At 61.6% G+C, this 12,539-nt stretch overlaps 1 protein-coding gene across 1 annotated transcript; it reads right to left on the reverse strand.

The window, feature by feature from the left end:
- Positions 1-153: 153 nt before the first annotated feature.
- Positions 154-7,112, reverse strand: MCRS1 (microspherule protein 1). The gene is made up of 15 exons (XM_075901958.2): positions 7,073-7,112; positions 6,435-6,530; positions 5,860-5,989; positions 5,351-5,489; positions 4,638-4,796; positions 4,167-4,276; positions 3,850-3,958; positions 3,027-3,165; positions 2,816-2,891; positions 2,443-2,471; positions 1,684-1,776; positions 1,339-1,421; positions 1,048-1,135; positions 624-751; positions 154-500 (listed from the first exon to the last, which is right to left on the reverse strand). The coding sequence occupies exons 3-15, from the start codon at positions 5,967-5,969 to the stop codon at positions 414-416; spliced, it is 1,350 nt and encodes a 449-aa protein (XP_075758073.1). The 5' UTR covers positions 5,970-5,989; positions 6,435-6,530; positions 7,073-7,112; the 3' UTR covers positions 154-413.
- Between the last annotated feature and the right edge of the window lie 5,427 nt (positions 7,113-12,539).

The raw sequence follows: 12,539 nt of genomic DNA on the forward strand, positions 1-12,539 counted from the left end.
GCGGGGCGGGGCAGGAACCGGTCCCGTGGGCACAGAGAGGGGCGGGGAGCGCCCTGTGAACAGGGGAACTGACTGCAGCAGGACAGGGCCCGGTGCCCACTCCCTGCTCCGGGGCAGGGCCCCTCCCTGACGCCAGCAGGCCTGACACCAGCACCAGGTTGCACATTTTATTTGGATGGTAACATTGCTGGGCGCCAAGCCCTGTGACAGCCTCTGACCCACAGCTGCTGGTTGCGTCCCCTCTGCCCTAGCCAGGCCCTGGCCCCAGCCCGAGAGGGGCCGGCGGTGGAGGGGAAGGGCCAGGGCCAGCTTCCTGGGAGAGCAGGGGGAACTGGGAGCCTGCAAGCAGCTGCTGCAGCACCCGCCCCGAGCCCCTACCCCAGACCCTCCCCATGGAGCAACCGGCCCCCTCCTCACTGCTGGGGGATCTTGGCAGCCTCGGCCTTGATGAGCGCGATCAGGTCCTGGTTGATGAGGAAGACGAAGCGCAGGCTGGCGATCTGCAGGGGAGGGGAAGGTCAGTGCAGGCAGGGCCCGCGGCCAGCGCCCCGGCTCTGCTCAGCACTCCCAGCTGTGCCTACAAGGCCGGTCCCCCTCCCCCCACAGCAGGGCCAGGCTCTCACCTCCACCACCGAGTTGTTGTTGAGTTTCCACTTGCTGCCCCCCAGCACAGGGCGCCCGTCCACGTAGACGGGCCGTCGGCCCTCGTTGGCGATGAAGAAATCCCCGTTGTTCTTTAGCTTGATGACGCCTGCAACGCACAGCAGGGCGGGGGCATGAGGGGGCGCACAGCCCTGCACCCCCCCCAGGAACCCCACCCTCAGCCCAGTCACCAGGGTCCCAGCCCTTGGCTCCACCAGCAGGAGTGGGGAGCGCTCACAGCCAGCAAACTGGAGCCCTGGCCAGCTCCTCGCCCCCCCCCCCTTCGCTCCATACCCCAGCAATTCAACCCTGGAGCCCAATCCGGGCAGACCCACGCGATAGCCCCACCCAAGTGCTGACAGCCCCGCCCCCTCCACATCTGGGAGAAAGCCCCACCCCCCGTACCTTGCTTTCGGGAGATTTTCCAGGCGGGGCCCTCCAGCGCCAAGTCCACGTCGATCTGACTGTCCTTGGTGGCTCTGCCCAGTGTGATCTGGAAGGGGGGTTGTTAGCGAGGTGCCCCTCCCACTGCCCGCCTGTCCCCCCCCACCCTCTGAACAGGGCGTGAGCAGCTGGGAGCACCAGATAGCCCTGCCTCCCAGCGAGGCCCCTCTGCTCTGCCCGCTGACAAACCGGAGGCTGCGGTGAGCCCCCAGGGAGCTGGCTTGGGCAAGGAGCGGGGCGACATGGACTCACCTCTCGGGAGCGCATGAGGTAGCGCACCATCCTGCCCCGCAGGACCGCCAGCGTCTGGTTGTCGAAGTCTGGGGAGCTCATCCCTGGGGGCGGGAGGGGAGAGATGAGACAGTCTCCCTTCCCCCATGGCTACAGCCGACAGAGCCCCGCCATGGGGGACAGCCAGGCAGAGCCTCTCCCTTGCATCATGGCTCCCAGGAAGCCACGGCTGCTCCGGCACCAGCTCAGTCCCAGGACACTGGGACTTGGCCCCACACCCAGAGCTCAGCGACCCCTCCCCTGCCCTGAGCGCTGGAGGCTGAGGCCCCACCCAGCCTGCTCAGCGCAGAGCCCCGCGGCTCTCACCCGTGATGCTGTCCACCAGCACCTGCCACTTATGGAGCTCCTGCTCCAGTTGCCGGATCTCCCGCTTCTGCCGCCTGTCAGCCACCGTCAGCTCTGCAAGGAGGGAAGCACAGGGGGCAGCTCTGGGCGGCCTGGACACCTGCCACAGGCCTCTCTGCTGGTGACGGCCAATCGGGGGAAGCAGGGCCGGCCTGACCCATTCGCGCGCTCTGGGCGCGCGCCGCCATCCCCAGGAGTGCGACACATGCACGTCCCTGCCCCCGGGCCCCCACCCTGGGCACGCAGAGCATGCGCGGTGCCGCCCCCGCCCGGCCCAGCAGCCCCACTCGGCGCCCCCTACAATGGGCACCCCGGGCAGTAGCCTGGTTGGCCCGTACGTTGGGCCGGCTCTGGGGGGGGAAGGGATATGCAGCCTCTCTCCTCCAGGGGGCACCATGGGGGGGAGGGCGCTGGCTGGCGCAGGGGGGTAGGAACGGGGCACACAACCTATCCCCTCTAGGGAGGCAGGCGCTCAGTGGCCCTGAGGTGGAGGGACTGGGTGGCTCAGGAGGGCCAGGAACGGGACATGACCCAGCCCCGGGACAGAAGGGCTGTCAGGCTCAGCTGCGGTCGCGGCTGGCTGGACAGGGCTGTGGTGACAGGTCCGAGGTCAGCACTAGCCAAGCCTGCAAGAGACCAGGGCGTCCTCCCCCCCACACCCCTCAGCTCCCCGGCCCAGCACCCGAGGGGGGAGTGGAGCGAAAGCGCCACCAGACTCACCATGCTCCAGCACTTCGTCCCGCACATCCCTGCAGGGAAGGGACAAGGGAGGAGTCAGGCAGCTGCCCTCCTCGCAGGCACACTCTGGGGACCGGACGGAGCTCGTCAGCCCTTGGACCCAGCCCCAGCATGGCCCCTCTGCAGCCATGTCCACCCCACAGGTCACCAAGGCCAGTCGGGCCTGCTCGGCGCTGGGGCCCGGGGGAAGCTCCAGCCAGCTGGCGCTTGGTACTGCAGAGCTGGGCAGCAGCAAGATAGGAATGGGAGCTAGGGGCTGCCTGGACCAGGGGAGGGGCCGGCTGTTGTGCAGTGGGACAGCACAGGGCCTATGGTGCGAGGACCCCCCGGCCAGCCGCCCCCCACAGACCCTCACTTCAGCTTGCTGTCGTCGATCATGTCTTCTGCGTCCGAGAAGTTCAGCACCTGGTCCCCCTTGGGCAGCGGCTGCACTGAATGGAAGCAGAGGGTGGGGGAGGGTTAACGCACACTGGCCACTGACTCAGGGTCAGGCCCCGGGCTCCCGTGCCCGGCCCAGCCGACGGGGAGGGCTCCCAGCAGGGCTTGCGGCTCGGGCCAGGCCTTACCTGTCTGGTCGTCCAGGAGGTAGTACTGCTTCATCAGCTGCCAGTGAACCTGCAGGGCCTTGGCCGTGCGTGAAGGGTAGAACAACTCGGGGTGCTTGTGCAGCAGCTCCTGGAAGGTGTCCAGCGTGGGCTGGCTGGTCTGCGGAAGGACAGGCGAGTCAGTGTGCTTGGTAAAGCACCAGGAGAGGGCAGGACAGCCCCGGGGTCCAGCACTGGCTGGATGGACCCTAACCGGCAGAGGGGGAGGAAGGGGAGGTGAGGGGAGTTGGAGGCCAAGGCCTGGGGACAAGCGTCTGCAAGGATCCTGATGCCAGCTGCCATGGCTTGGGAGGGGGGGGGGGGGCGGGCTGGGCTCTCCAGGGCCACCCCTCAGGCAGCCCACAAGGGACCAGGATTTGACATGGGGTGGGCTCATGGCCTGGCGACTCTTCCAGGCTTTTCTGTGCCAGGGGATTTCCCTGCTGGCAGCACCTAGAGCTGTAGGGCAGGAGTGCCGGGTGACAGGGAGTCTGCGCTGCAGGGGCCTTGGGTCAGGTCTGTGCAACTCCTGCATGATGGGGCTCCCCGGGCACCGGCACATGGCGAAGGACGTCTGGCAGGACACTGTAGAGAGAGCCGAGGACGGACTTTCATCCCACCTGGCAGGGAGGGGACTCGGGGGTCCCTGAGTAATTCTCTTTACCCCAGAACACACATCTGGATATCACATCTGGGGGAAAAGGGGCTGAGTAGGCACCATCTGCGCAGACTGTACCGACCCCACCTGGCTCAGCGTCCGGGTGTCGCAGGCCCTGCGCACGGGGCGGGGCTGGGCGGGCCTTACCGATCCCACCTGGCTCAGCAGCTGCTCCTCGGCTTTGCTGAACAGCACCTTGCTCTGGATGGCGGCGATGGCTTCGGGGTGCAGCTGCCGCATGGCCTGACAGGCCAGTCTAGGCGGGGACAGCACGTCAGCTACCGACTCAGACTCACTGCTCCCCGGAGCCGCAATGGGGGGGAGGAGATTCCCCAGCCCCCCTCTGGGTGGGTGATCAGCCCCATTTCATGCAGGCCCAGCTGCCTCATAATGGGGCCCAGAGGCAGCCTGCCCTGACACAGCCCCACTGCCCCACAGAGAGCGGCCCAGGGCCTGGCACTCACTTGGAGATGACCGGGTCGTAGAGCAGCGCGTACCACCTCTCCTGGATCTCCCGCAGGGTAAAGCGGCAGCTGAACTTCACACCCAGGTGGACCGAGGTCAGGTCGTTAGTCTGCAGGGGCCCAAAGAGAGGCCAGGTTTAGGGCTGTGTCCTCACACTCCCCCTACCCCAGCACAGCCAGGGGAACCAGCTCCAAACACACCCTGACAGCTAAGCAGCCAGCACTGCGGTGTCATGCGGCCACTTTGGGCACGACTGAACCGGAGCGAGGACAGCGCAGGTGTGCAGGAAGCAGCATGCCCTCAGCTAGGGCTGGAGTTTAAGACACCAGGACTAGCACCTCTGGGTGCCGCGGCAGGTGGCCAGACCTTGACAGAACAGTCTCCCCAGAGCCACAGGGCCAGGTCTGCTGGGATGTCTCCCAGGCATGCACCAGGCGGCCTGGCCCGGCTTGGCAGGGTGGAAGTGTCACCTGCAGCACGGCGTTGATGAGGAGCAGGTCATCCGCAGGCTTCCAGCGGCCCAGGTCCTTGGTCACCTGCAGGGGCTGTTTGCTTTTCTTCATCCGCTTGGGCAGGCTGGGGTTCGGGACCGGGCTCGGCGGGACGGGAGCGGAGCTGGACTTGGAGACCTACATGAGTCGGAAAAGGAGCTTAGAGCGCCCACGTGACTGGCCAGTGGGGCCCAGTGCTGAGACCATGAGGGGAGGCTGCAATTCACAGCTCCCAACCCGGCCTAGCCAGCCCCTCTCCAGCAGGCGGCTCGCTGCCCCAGCTCCTCAGCAGGACACGACCAGGGAATGAACGTCTGGGCACCGACCGTGCTTTGCCACCCGGGCCTGGGAAGCAAATTGGCTGCAGGCAGCGAATGATACTGACTGGGCCCGGCTCTGCCATCCACCGGCAAGAGGAACAGGGTATTCGTCCCCCAAGGAAGCTGCAGGAGCTACTGAGCGATGACGGCTCTCTGTTCCCCTCCTCATCAGGGATCAAGCCACCCAAGCTCTCCATGCTCAGGCGTCAGGGCTGACTTCCAGCTGCAGGTCAGGAAGAACCCCCCTCCCACAGCACAGTGTCTCCTCCCCAATGTCCAGAATCAGGTGCTGTCAGGCAGCGGGACTAGGGGCTTGCTCTGCACTGGGCACCAGGCCTTGCCGACCGCTTCCCACCCTCTTCTCCCCCTAACCTTCTTCTTCTCACTGGAGGAGGGCTCGCTGCCCGAGCAGCGGCCTGGCTCCACCCCGCTGGGCCCCTTGGCTCGGCTGGAGGACTTGGCAAGGCTGCTCTCTACCAGCTCATCATCAAACTTCTTCCTCTTGATAAACCTGGTGGGAAAAACGCAACAGGCCTCAGGTAAAGCCCCTCCACCTGCAGACCAGCTGCATAGCTAGCTACCTGGAGCTAGCCCCCTCTCCAAACAGCTTGCAAGATGGGTGGGGCGCCCTCTGGTGCCCTGTGGCTGACCATCACTGCAGCCAAGAGAGCTTCTCTTCCATGCTCCAGGGCTGACACAGGCTTGTAGGAATGGTGCTGAGTTTGCAGCACCTGGTTCAAAACCGGGTATCAAGGAGCCCCAGGTCTCATTCCCTTCTCTGGGCCTGCACTGGACTGATCCATCCTTACAGCCAGAGAGGGTTCCTCCATGATGCAAGGGACCCCACCCCCTCCTCACTGTCCTTGGCACTTCCCAGGTACCTGGAGGAGCTCCGACGTTTGGGAATGGCACCTGAGACCTGTGACGAGCTCCTTTTCTGTCCCGCAAGCGACTCCTCGTCTTCAGAGCGGCTCGCCGTGCCTGACGCCATCAGTCCGGAGTCCACCACGTCTGCCAAGGAACAAAGGAGACAGACCGTCAATCCTCCACATCAGAGAACCCATGCTTCCTAATGCCAGCCTGCCCAATACCAGGGAGCAGGTGGCTGCGGGCAAACCTTATACTTTGTATGCCAAAAAGCCTCTGAGACCACAGATCTCATAATGCAAAGCTCCCCACAACTCCAGTGAGGGAGACACCCAGATCAGGACGGCAGCACATGGATGTGGTACAGTGCCCACGTCACATACCACTAAAATGCAGCCAAATCTGCAGAGGAACACAGGGCTGCTCACAGCAATGTTGCAGGGCTGATTATGATCCGTACTGTGGGAGCACCAACATCGGTCAATCAGGGCCCTGTCGGAGAAGGCGCTGGGGCACCTGGAGCAACACCGACAGACCCTGCCCTGAAGATCTTGCGACCCGGGACAGGAAGCAACAGAAACACCCGTACCCCGGTGGAGCCGTGGGAGATGCTGTCGGCAAAGCAGAAGGGAACCAGCAGACTGGAGCGGGGCCGGGACCGCAGGGACACTTGGGTTTACAGCTCCTGTGAAGGACAAGGCAGCGCCTGCAGCAGGACGGGACCCCTGCGAGGAGACCCCCATGCTCCTGGCGGGTGGAAGTACCCGGAGGGACGGGGGTCCCCGAACCGGCCGGCGGGGGTGGGGGCACACAGGGGAAGGCAGGCAGGACCAGTGCAAGCTCCCAGTGCACCCACGGGTTGAGTGCGATGGGCGCCCCGGGGAGGCGAGAGCAGGCACCCCCCTTCAGAAGGGGAAACTGAGGCACGGCGAGGCACGGGGCAACCCCCTTCCCCCGAGCATGCAGGAGTCAGCAGCGCAGCTGTGGCGGGTTCCAGGCGTGGGCTGTCTCCATGGCAACCTGGCCCCGCGCTGGGCTCGGACACGCCCTCGCGTTTGGCACTGCTGAGGCGCATGCGCAGGCGGTCTCTCCGTTCCCTCCTCCTCCCCTCCGCCCCCCCCCGCAAGCCGCGCGTGCGCAGTCGCCTCGCAACGGCCAGGAGGTCTCCCCCGGGCACGGAGGTTTCCCCCCACACGCGCGCCAGACGCGGCGGCCCCGTGGCCTCACCATTCCCCGGTGCGGCGGGTTCGTCGGCTCCGCGGTGGCGTCCGTCTAGCGGGAGCCTCCATAGAGAATCATTTCCGGGGGGATTCGGTAACTTCCGCGAGCCTCCGCGGAAGGGAGCGATTGCTTCCGGGTCAAAAGGCGGGGCGCTTCTGTGGACGCCGCCATTTTGGTGGAGGGCGCCGCCATCTTGGTGAAGGGGACGCCATCTTGGTGAAGGGCGTGACCGTGACCTCACTTGGACTCCCTACTTGGAGGGGTCAGAGAGGGGGCCGCCCCCTCCAATGACTGCCCCATCTCCCAGGCCAGCCCGCAATTGGGCACCATGGCTGTTGCCACAGCAACGCTGTAGCAAGGGGTGTTGAGGCTGTTCCCCACTCTGGCACTCCGAGTGCAGAGGATGGGTGCCCCCCAAGACACCCTTAGAAATAGCGTATCTCTTTGTAGGGTTGCCAGATGGTTTAAAAAAAAAACAGACAAAAATTTGATAAAAATTTGTCAAGCAAAAGGGAAAAAAAAGTGCCAGGGAGTAACCAGGGAGACCTGTGGGGGGTGGGATTCGGGAGGTGAGGCCGAAATGCAGTCACTGCCCCTTTAATTGCGACGTTCTATACCAGACACCTGGCAACCCTACTCTATAAGCTCTGCTTAAAAGCCTCCCCCCCCCCCCCTTCCGGGTCACAGATTCCCTGGCCTTGGGCAGTAGCTGCCACCACCAAGTGAAAAACCCCTTTCTTCTTGAAGGCAGGAAGAAGCACTTGGACGTCTTCCAGAGGGGCACCCCCAAGCTCTTTTCCCACAAGAGAGCTTGGAAAAATAGAGAAAACAAACTGCAATCTCTGATAGCTGACCTCTCCGTCTTAGGCATCCACATACACAGACCTCCTATTACCTTCCAGGACACAAGAATCAAATCATCGCCTTAAAACAAAAGATGATTTTAGTAATAAAACAAAAATATATACTTGGTAAAGCATACTTGGTTACTAGGAGTTTTAAAGCAACTGAGAGAAGAACAATTTCAAAACAGAGAAATTCCATCTCTGGGATACAGCTTAAAGTTACAGTGTATGAGGGGGGGCATATAGCTTTATCCCAGAGAAGTTTAACCAAACAAAACAAAGAAAATAACCTGACAGCATCTAAATAGACATTTCCTTAGCTACCCACAATCTGTGCTTCAAGGACCTGTGAGGTTTTCTTTGTAGGCATGGTAGTTCTGTCTGGTTCAATTCATATTGTTCCCCCAGCTCTTGGTTTAAACTCACACAAAGGAAAACAGCAGGCAGGTATATCTTCCAATTCAGATCCCAACACCTTCTCCCATTGGCTCTCCTGGCTCCCTGCCAACACCCCCTAGTTACCTGAGTTTCACCCTTTAGTCACCAAATGCTGGGATGTTCAGAAAAGGTCCTCCCATTTATCAAATAAAGACTGTGCCCTGGTGACAGGTGGTGCCATGAAGCTCATCGCTATGGCAGTGGTGATGTGTAAAAGGGAAATCAAATCCCCCGGAGCTATTGATTCCCCTATGAGGGGCACGTACAATATACATACATTGTTAATGCTTAGATATATTTGCTATTTGTATAGGAGTAAGACATGACAAAGGTCAAGGCCTGTCACAGGTAATAACTTATAATAAGGAGACGAGGGGAAGTGAAACCAGTCTTCTGTTAAGTAGAGATATGGATAGATTCCACATCCTTTAAACTTGTGACCGGCTCAAGCAGGAAAGGGAAAAGGGAAGTATGGCTCGCCCATTGTTCAGCAAAACTGAATGAATGTAACATAGCTGTAACCGCAAAGTCAGCAAGTAGGCATTGTATTTAACCTCATTTAGAAAATTAACCTGACCTATAGGAATGCTAAATGTCAATAATGAAGTAACCTATCATGTTAAGGCACCTAAACCAGGAAGGATGTTAACCCTATAAAAACCCCTGCCTATGAGATGTTAGGGGTCGGCTCTGCTTTGAACATTGAGTTCCTTAGCCGTACCTTGGTTGCAACCAATAAACTTGAGTTGGACCCAGCCTGAAAGTGTGACTCTCTTCTTGGGGTAAATCAGACTAGCCTCCAAGGGGACGAAACCAGCAATTTATGCAACAGTGGGACACCCAATCCCATCAAACCTGCTCCCATTGCTATGACAGGCTCAGCATCCCTCATCATGGTGGGCCTGGCCCAGTGCTCTGAGCCCCAGACTAGCCAACTTTCATGGACCCCTGCTGTGGCAGCCAGCCTGTGTCACAGACATGCCTCAACCCAGCCCCTCAGGTGGGTGCTGCACAGACCAGACCTCAGAGCCTGGGCAAGGGATACACCCAAGGCCCCCTGCAGGCCAGAGAGCTCAGGCGGCCTGAGGCCCAGTGTCCTCTCTGCTGCAGCATGCTGCCCATTCCAGGCCTGCACCAGTTCCCACCCCTCCATCCACCCTCTCCCGGGACACTGTATCCCCAGCTCTGGGGCGGCCATATGGCAGGGGTGGGCAATAATTTTTTGCCAGAGGCCACTTCGGGAATTTTTGAAGTGTCCCCGGGTCACACCGGAAGGGACGGGTCATTGAACAGAAAGGGAGGGGCCAAGATATTTTGGGTTCCCCACCTCCAGTCAATGATCATTCTGGGGGTGAGGGAGTGCCTTTGCCCCCACCCCACGTTCCCCAAAGGTGCCTATGCCCCTGGGTGTGGGAGGAGACTTCCCTTGATCCCCTGCCGCTAGGCCAATTAGGACCTGGGGGCGGGGGAGTGTGCGAAGCCTCCGTCGCTCTGTCCCCACCCTCCGAGCAGCGTGTGCTCCTGGCAGGGCGGGAGGAGGCTTCACATGCTTCCCTGCCCCCAGGCCCTAATTAGCCTGGGAGCAGGGGACCAGTAGGGATTCCACAGGCCGGATCCACCCATTTGATCCAGCCTGTGCAGGCTCTTTTTTCCTACCCCTGCCTTATGGTGACCTGCTCCCACAGTTCTATGATCTGATACCGCACCCACATCAGGGTGTCTAGCCTCCTTGTCTTGCCTGCCACAGAAGCCACCAGCCTCCTCAGTGTTAAACACAAGAGCCAAGGTGCAGTGCTCGCTGAAACTCAGGCCAGATGCAGTCGCCCTCAGGTTCTGGAGTGGCCGGGGTGGCTGCAGAGTAATTGAAGCGAGGCCTCAGCCGTAGTGCAGCCAGTTGTTAGAGTGCAAGAAGATGGTAGACGAGTCGCAATTCCTCTGCCATAGCGTTGTCTCAGACATGCTGGCAATGGAGCAGAGCTGCAGCGCCCGGGGAGCTCTGAGTGTCTACACAGAGTGCCTGGCCTGGCCCCACCAAAATGCAGCCACCTCTGGGGAGGAGAGAGTGGGCTGGAGAGACAGGAAGGAGCAAGCAAGATCCCCAGTGAGTCTTCAGTGTCTGCCAGGGGCAGACAGAAGTGGCGTGTGAAGCAGTCCAAACTCATTTCACCAGCCCCTTTGGAGCAGAGGGGAGTTGATAGCCGGGAACACCCCCCTCGCTCCCCCTTACAGCCTCTGCAGAAATGGTGCCTTCTTTTCTCCCCTGAACAGGTACTTCAGGCTGCCACGGCCTGCCCCAGACCTCCCCTCCCGTCTCAGCCAGGCATAGGCAAGTGGTGCCTGCAGTGGAGGGTCACCCAGAGGAACAGGGGCATGAAGAAGCACTCCATTTAGCAGTTAAGATGTTGGCAGTGGCATAGGGGGGCAGTGCTCCTTCCATGTGCTGCCATGAGTCACCAATGCAGGCAGGGCTGCCCTGCCCACCCTTAGCGCTTGATTTTCAGTGCAGCAGCTGCTGACCCCAACGCTGGCTCTTGACCAGGGGATGGGGTGAGAGCTGGGTGGGGGCTTGGGGCAGGCAGGCAGGTTGAGCTGTCGGGGGCTGGGGTGGCTGAGGAGCAGGGCGCATGGCGGGGGTTCCTCTCACCAAGAAAACCAAGCCCCAGGTTCAAATCCAGCCGGAGTCATTGGTGCCCAAGAGCCCCTGGGTGAGATGAGTTTGGCAGGTCTTGGAGAAGGAGGATGGGCATCCCTGTCCCCCAAAGCACAAGCCACGAGCCTTGTGCAGCAGGCCCGGCTGAGAGACATGGAGACCACCCCATGCTCTACTGCAGCCCGGTCAGGGGCCCTAATGCAAGGCAAAGGCACAGCTTGTCGGGGGAGGGTACTCCCTGGCAGGTGGAGGCTGCGACTCTCCAGCCCCACTGCAATCCCACCCTCACCACGTAATTGCACCCCTGTCTCCTGCAGATGGGGAGGGGGGGGGGGGCTGGGCCATAATGCCCATAGGGTGGGGCAGGGCATGGAGGCAAGTGCATTGAGGCATGTAGCCAGCAAAGAGTGCCTGTCCCTCATTCCCCCCCCCCCCCCCCATGGGGACAGTGCTCTAAAGCAGCCAAGGGCCCAGCAGCACTGAGTGCAGGAACCAGCTGTGCCCTTGATACCAAGCCCTGGCTCCGCCTCTCTAGTCCCCGCATGGTGCCCCCCAGGGAATCCCGCCCGGTCCTGGTGCCCATCCCCTGGCAGCCTTGGGGCAGGCACTGCTCGCCAGCACCCCCATGCTGAGTGACCGGGAGCGCCAGCAGCAGGAGGCTGCCCCAAGGGGGCACCCAGCCCCACAGTGCAGCAAAGGAGGTGGGGATTGCCTAGGGGCAGTGGATGTTGCTGGCTTCCCCTGGGGGCTGGTGCTGCCTGTGCCAGAGGCAAACTGGCCTTTGGGGGGGGGGCGCTGCTGTGCCCCATTCCCTGCCCCTGAGGCCAGTCCCCCCCAAGGGAATCAATTCCCTCTTTCTGACCCACTGGAGACACCTGACCCGGAGACCCCAGAGCGGCTCTTCAGGGACCTGGACACCAATGCGGACTTCCCGGAATAGGTCACACTTGTCACCATGGTGCCTGGGGCCCAGTCCCTGCCCAGAAGGTGGCCATGTAGAGGTTGGGAGGGCAGAGGGGTCAGCCTTAGGACCCAGACAAATCAACCCCTCCTCCCAAGCTTGCACCACACTTTGTAGGCCCCAATTAACCCAGACCCCCTCCCCAGGAGTCAAGTGAGGCCAGAGCCTTTCCACGGCTGGGGAAACTGAGGCACAGAGGCAGGCTGTGACCCCCCACCGTTGACACAGCAAGCCCATAGCAGCACCTAGAACAGAAGCCAGGAGTCCTGGCTCCCAGCCCCACAATTTTCCCATGTGAAATCTCTCTTCTGTGGTCAGAGGGGCAGTGGAAGAAGTGAATTGTGACCCTGCTGGTTTAGGAACTAGACTCAAGTTAGGGGTGTGTGTGGGGGGGGGGGCAGATTCCAGCCCCATTTCCCCCCTGCTCGGCTCCCATGGTTGGGCGCTGGCCACACATGCTGAAAAACTCTCGGCGGGGCTCTGGTGAGCCTCAAGTCCCTCAGGCCCCAACCCGCCCTCTAGACAACATCTTCAATGGAGGAGCCTGAGGAGGGAGGGGGAGTAACGTGTAGGGGCAGG

The sequence above is a fragment of the Pelodiscus sinensis genome, chromosome 31, assembly GCF_052426305.1.
Source record: "Pelodiscus sinensis isolate ZL-2025 chromosome 31, ASM5242630v1, whole genome shotgun sequence".
Taxonomy (NCBI): domain Eukaryota; kingdom Metazoa; phylum Chordata; order Testudines; family Trionychidae; genus Pelodiscus; species Pelodiscus sinensis.

What these genes read in the sequence shown, in the direction of transcription:
- MCRS1 (XM_075901958.2), bottom strand. Translation starts at nt 5,969, where the DNA reads ATGGCGTCAGGCACGGCGAGCCGCTCTGAAGACGAGGAGTCGCTTGCG. An exon ending in TGCTGAGCCAGGTGGGATCG is followed by an intron (nt 3,166 to 3,849) that starts GTAAGGCCCGCC and finishes GTCCTTCCGCAG; the next exon opens with ACCAGCCAGCCCACGCTGGA. An exon ending in GGACGAAGTGCTGGAGCATG is followed by an intron (nt 1,777 to 2,442) that starts GTGAGTCTGGTG and finishes CCCTCCTTGCAG; the next exon opens with AGCTGACGGTGGCTGACAGG.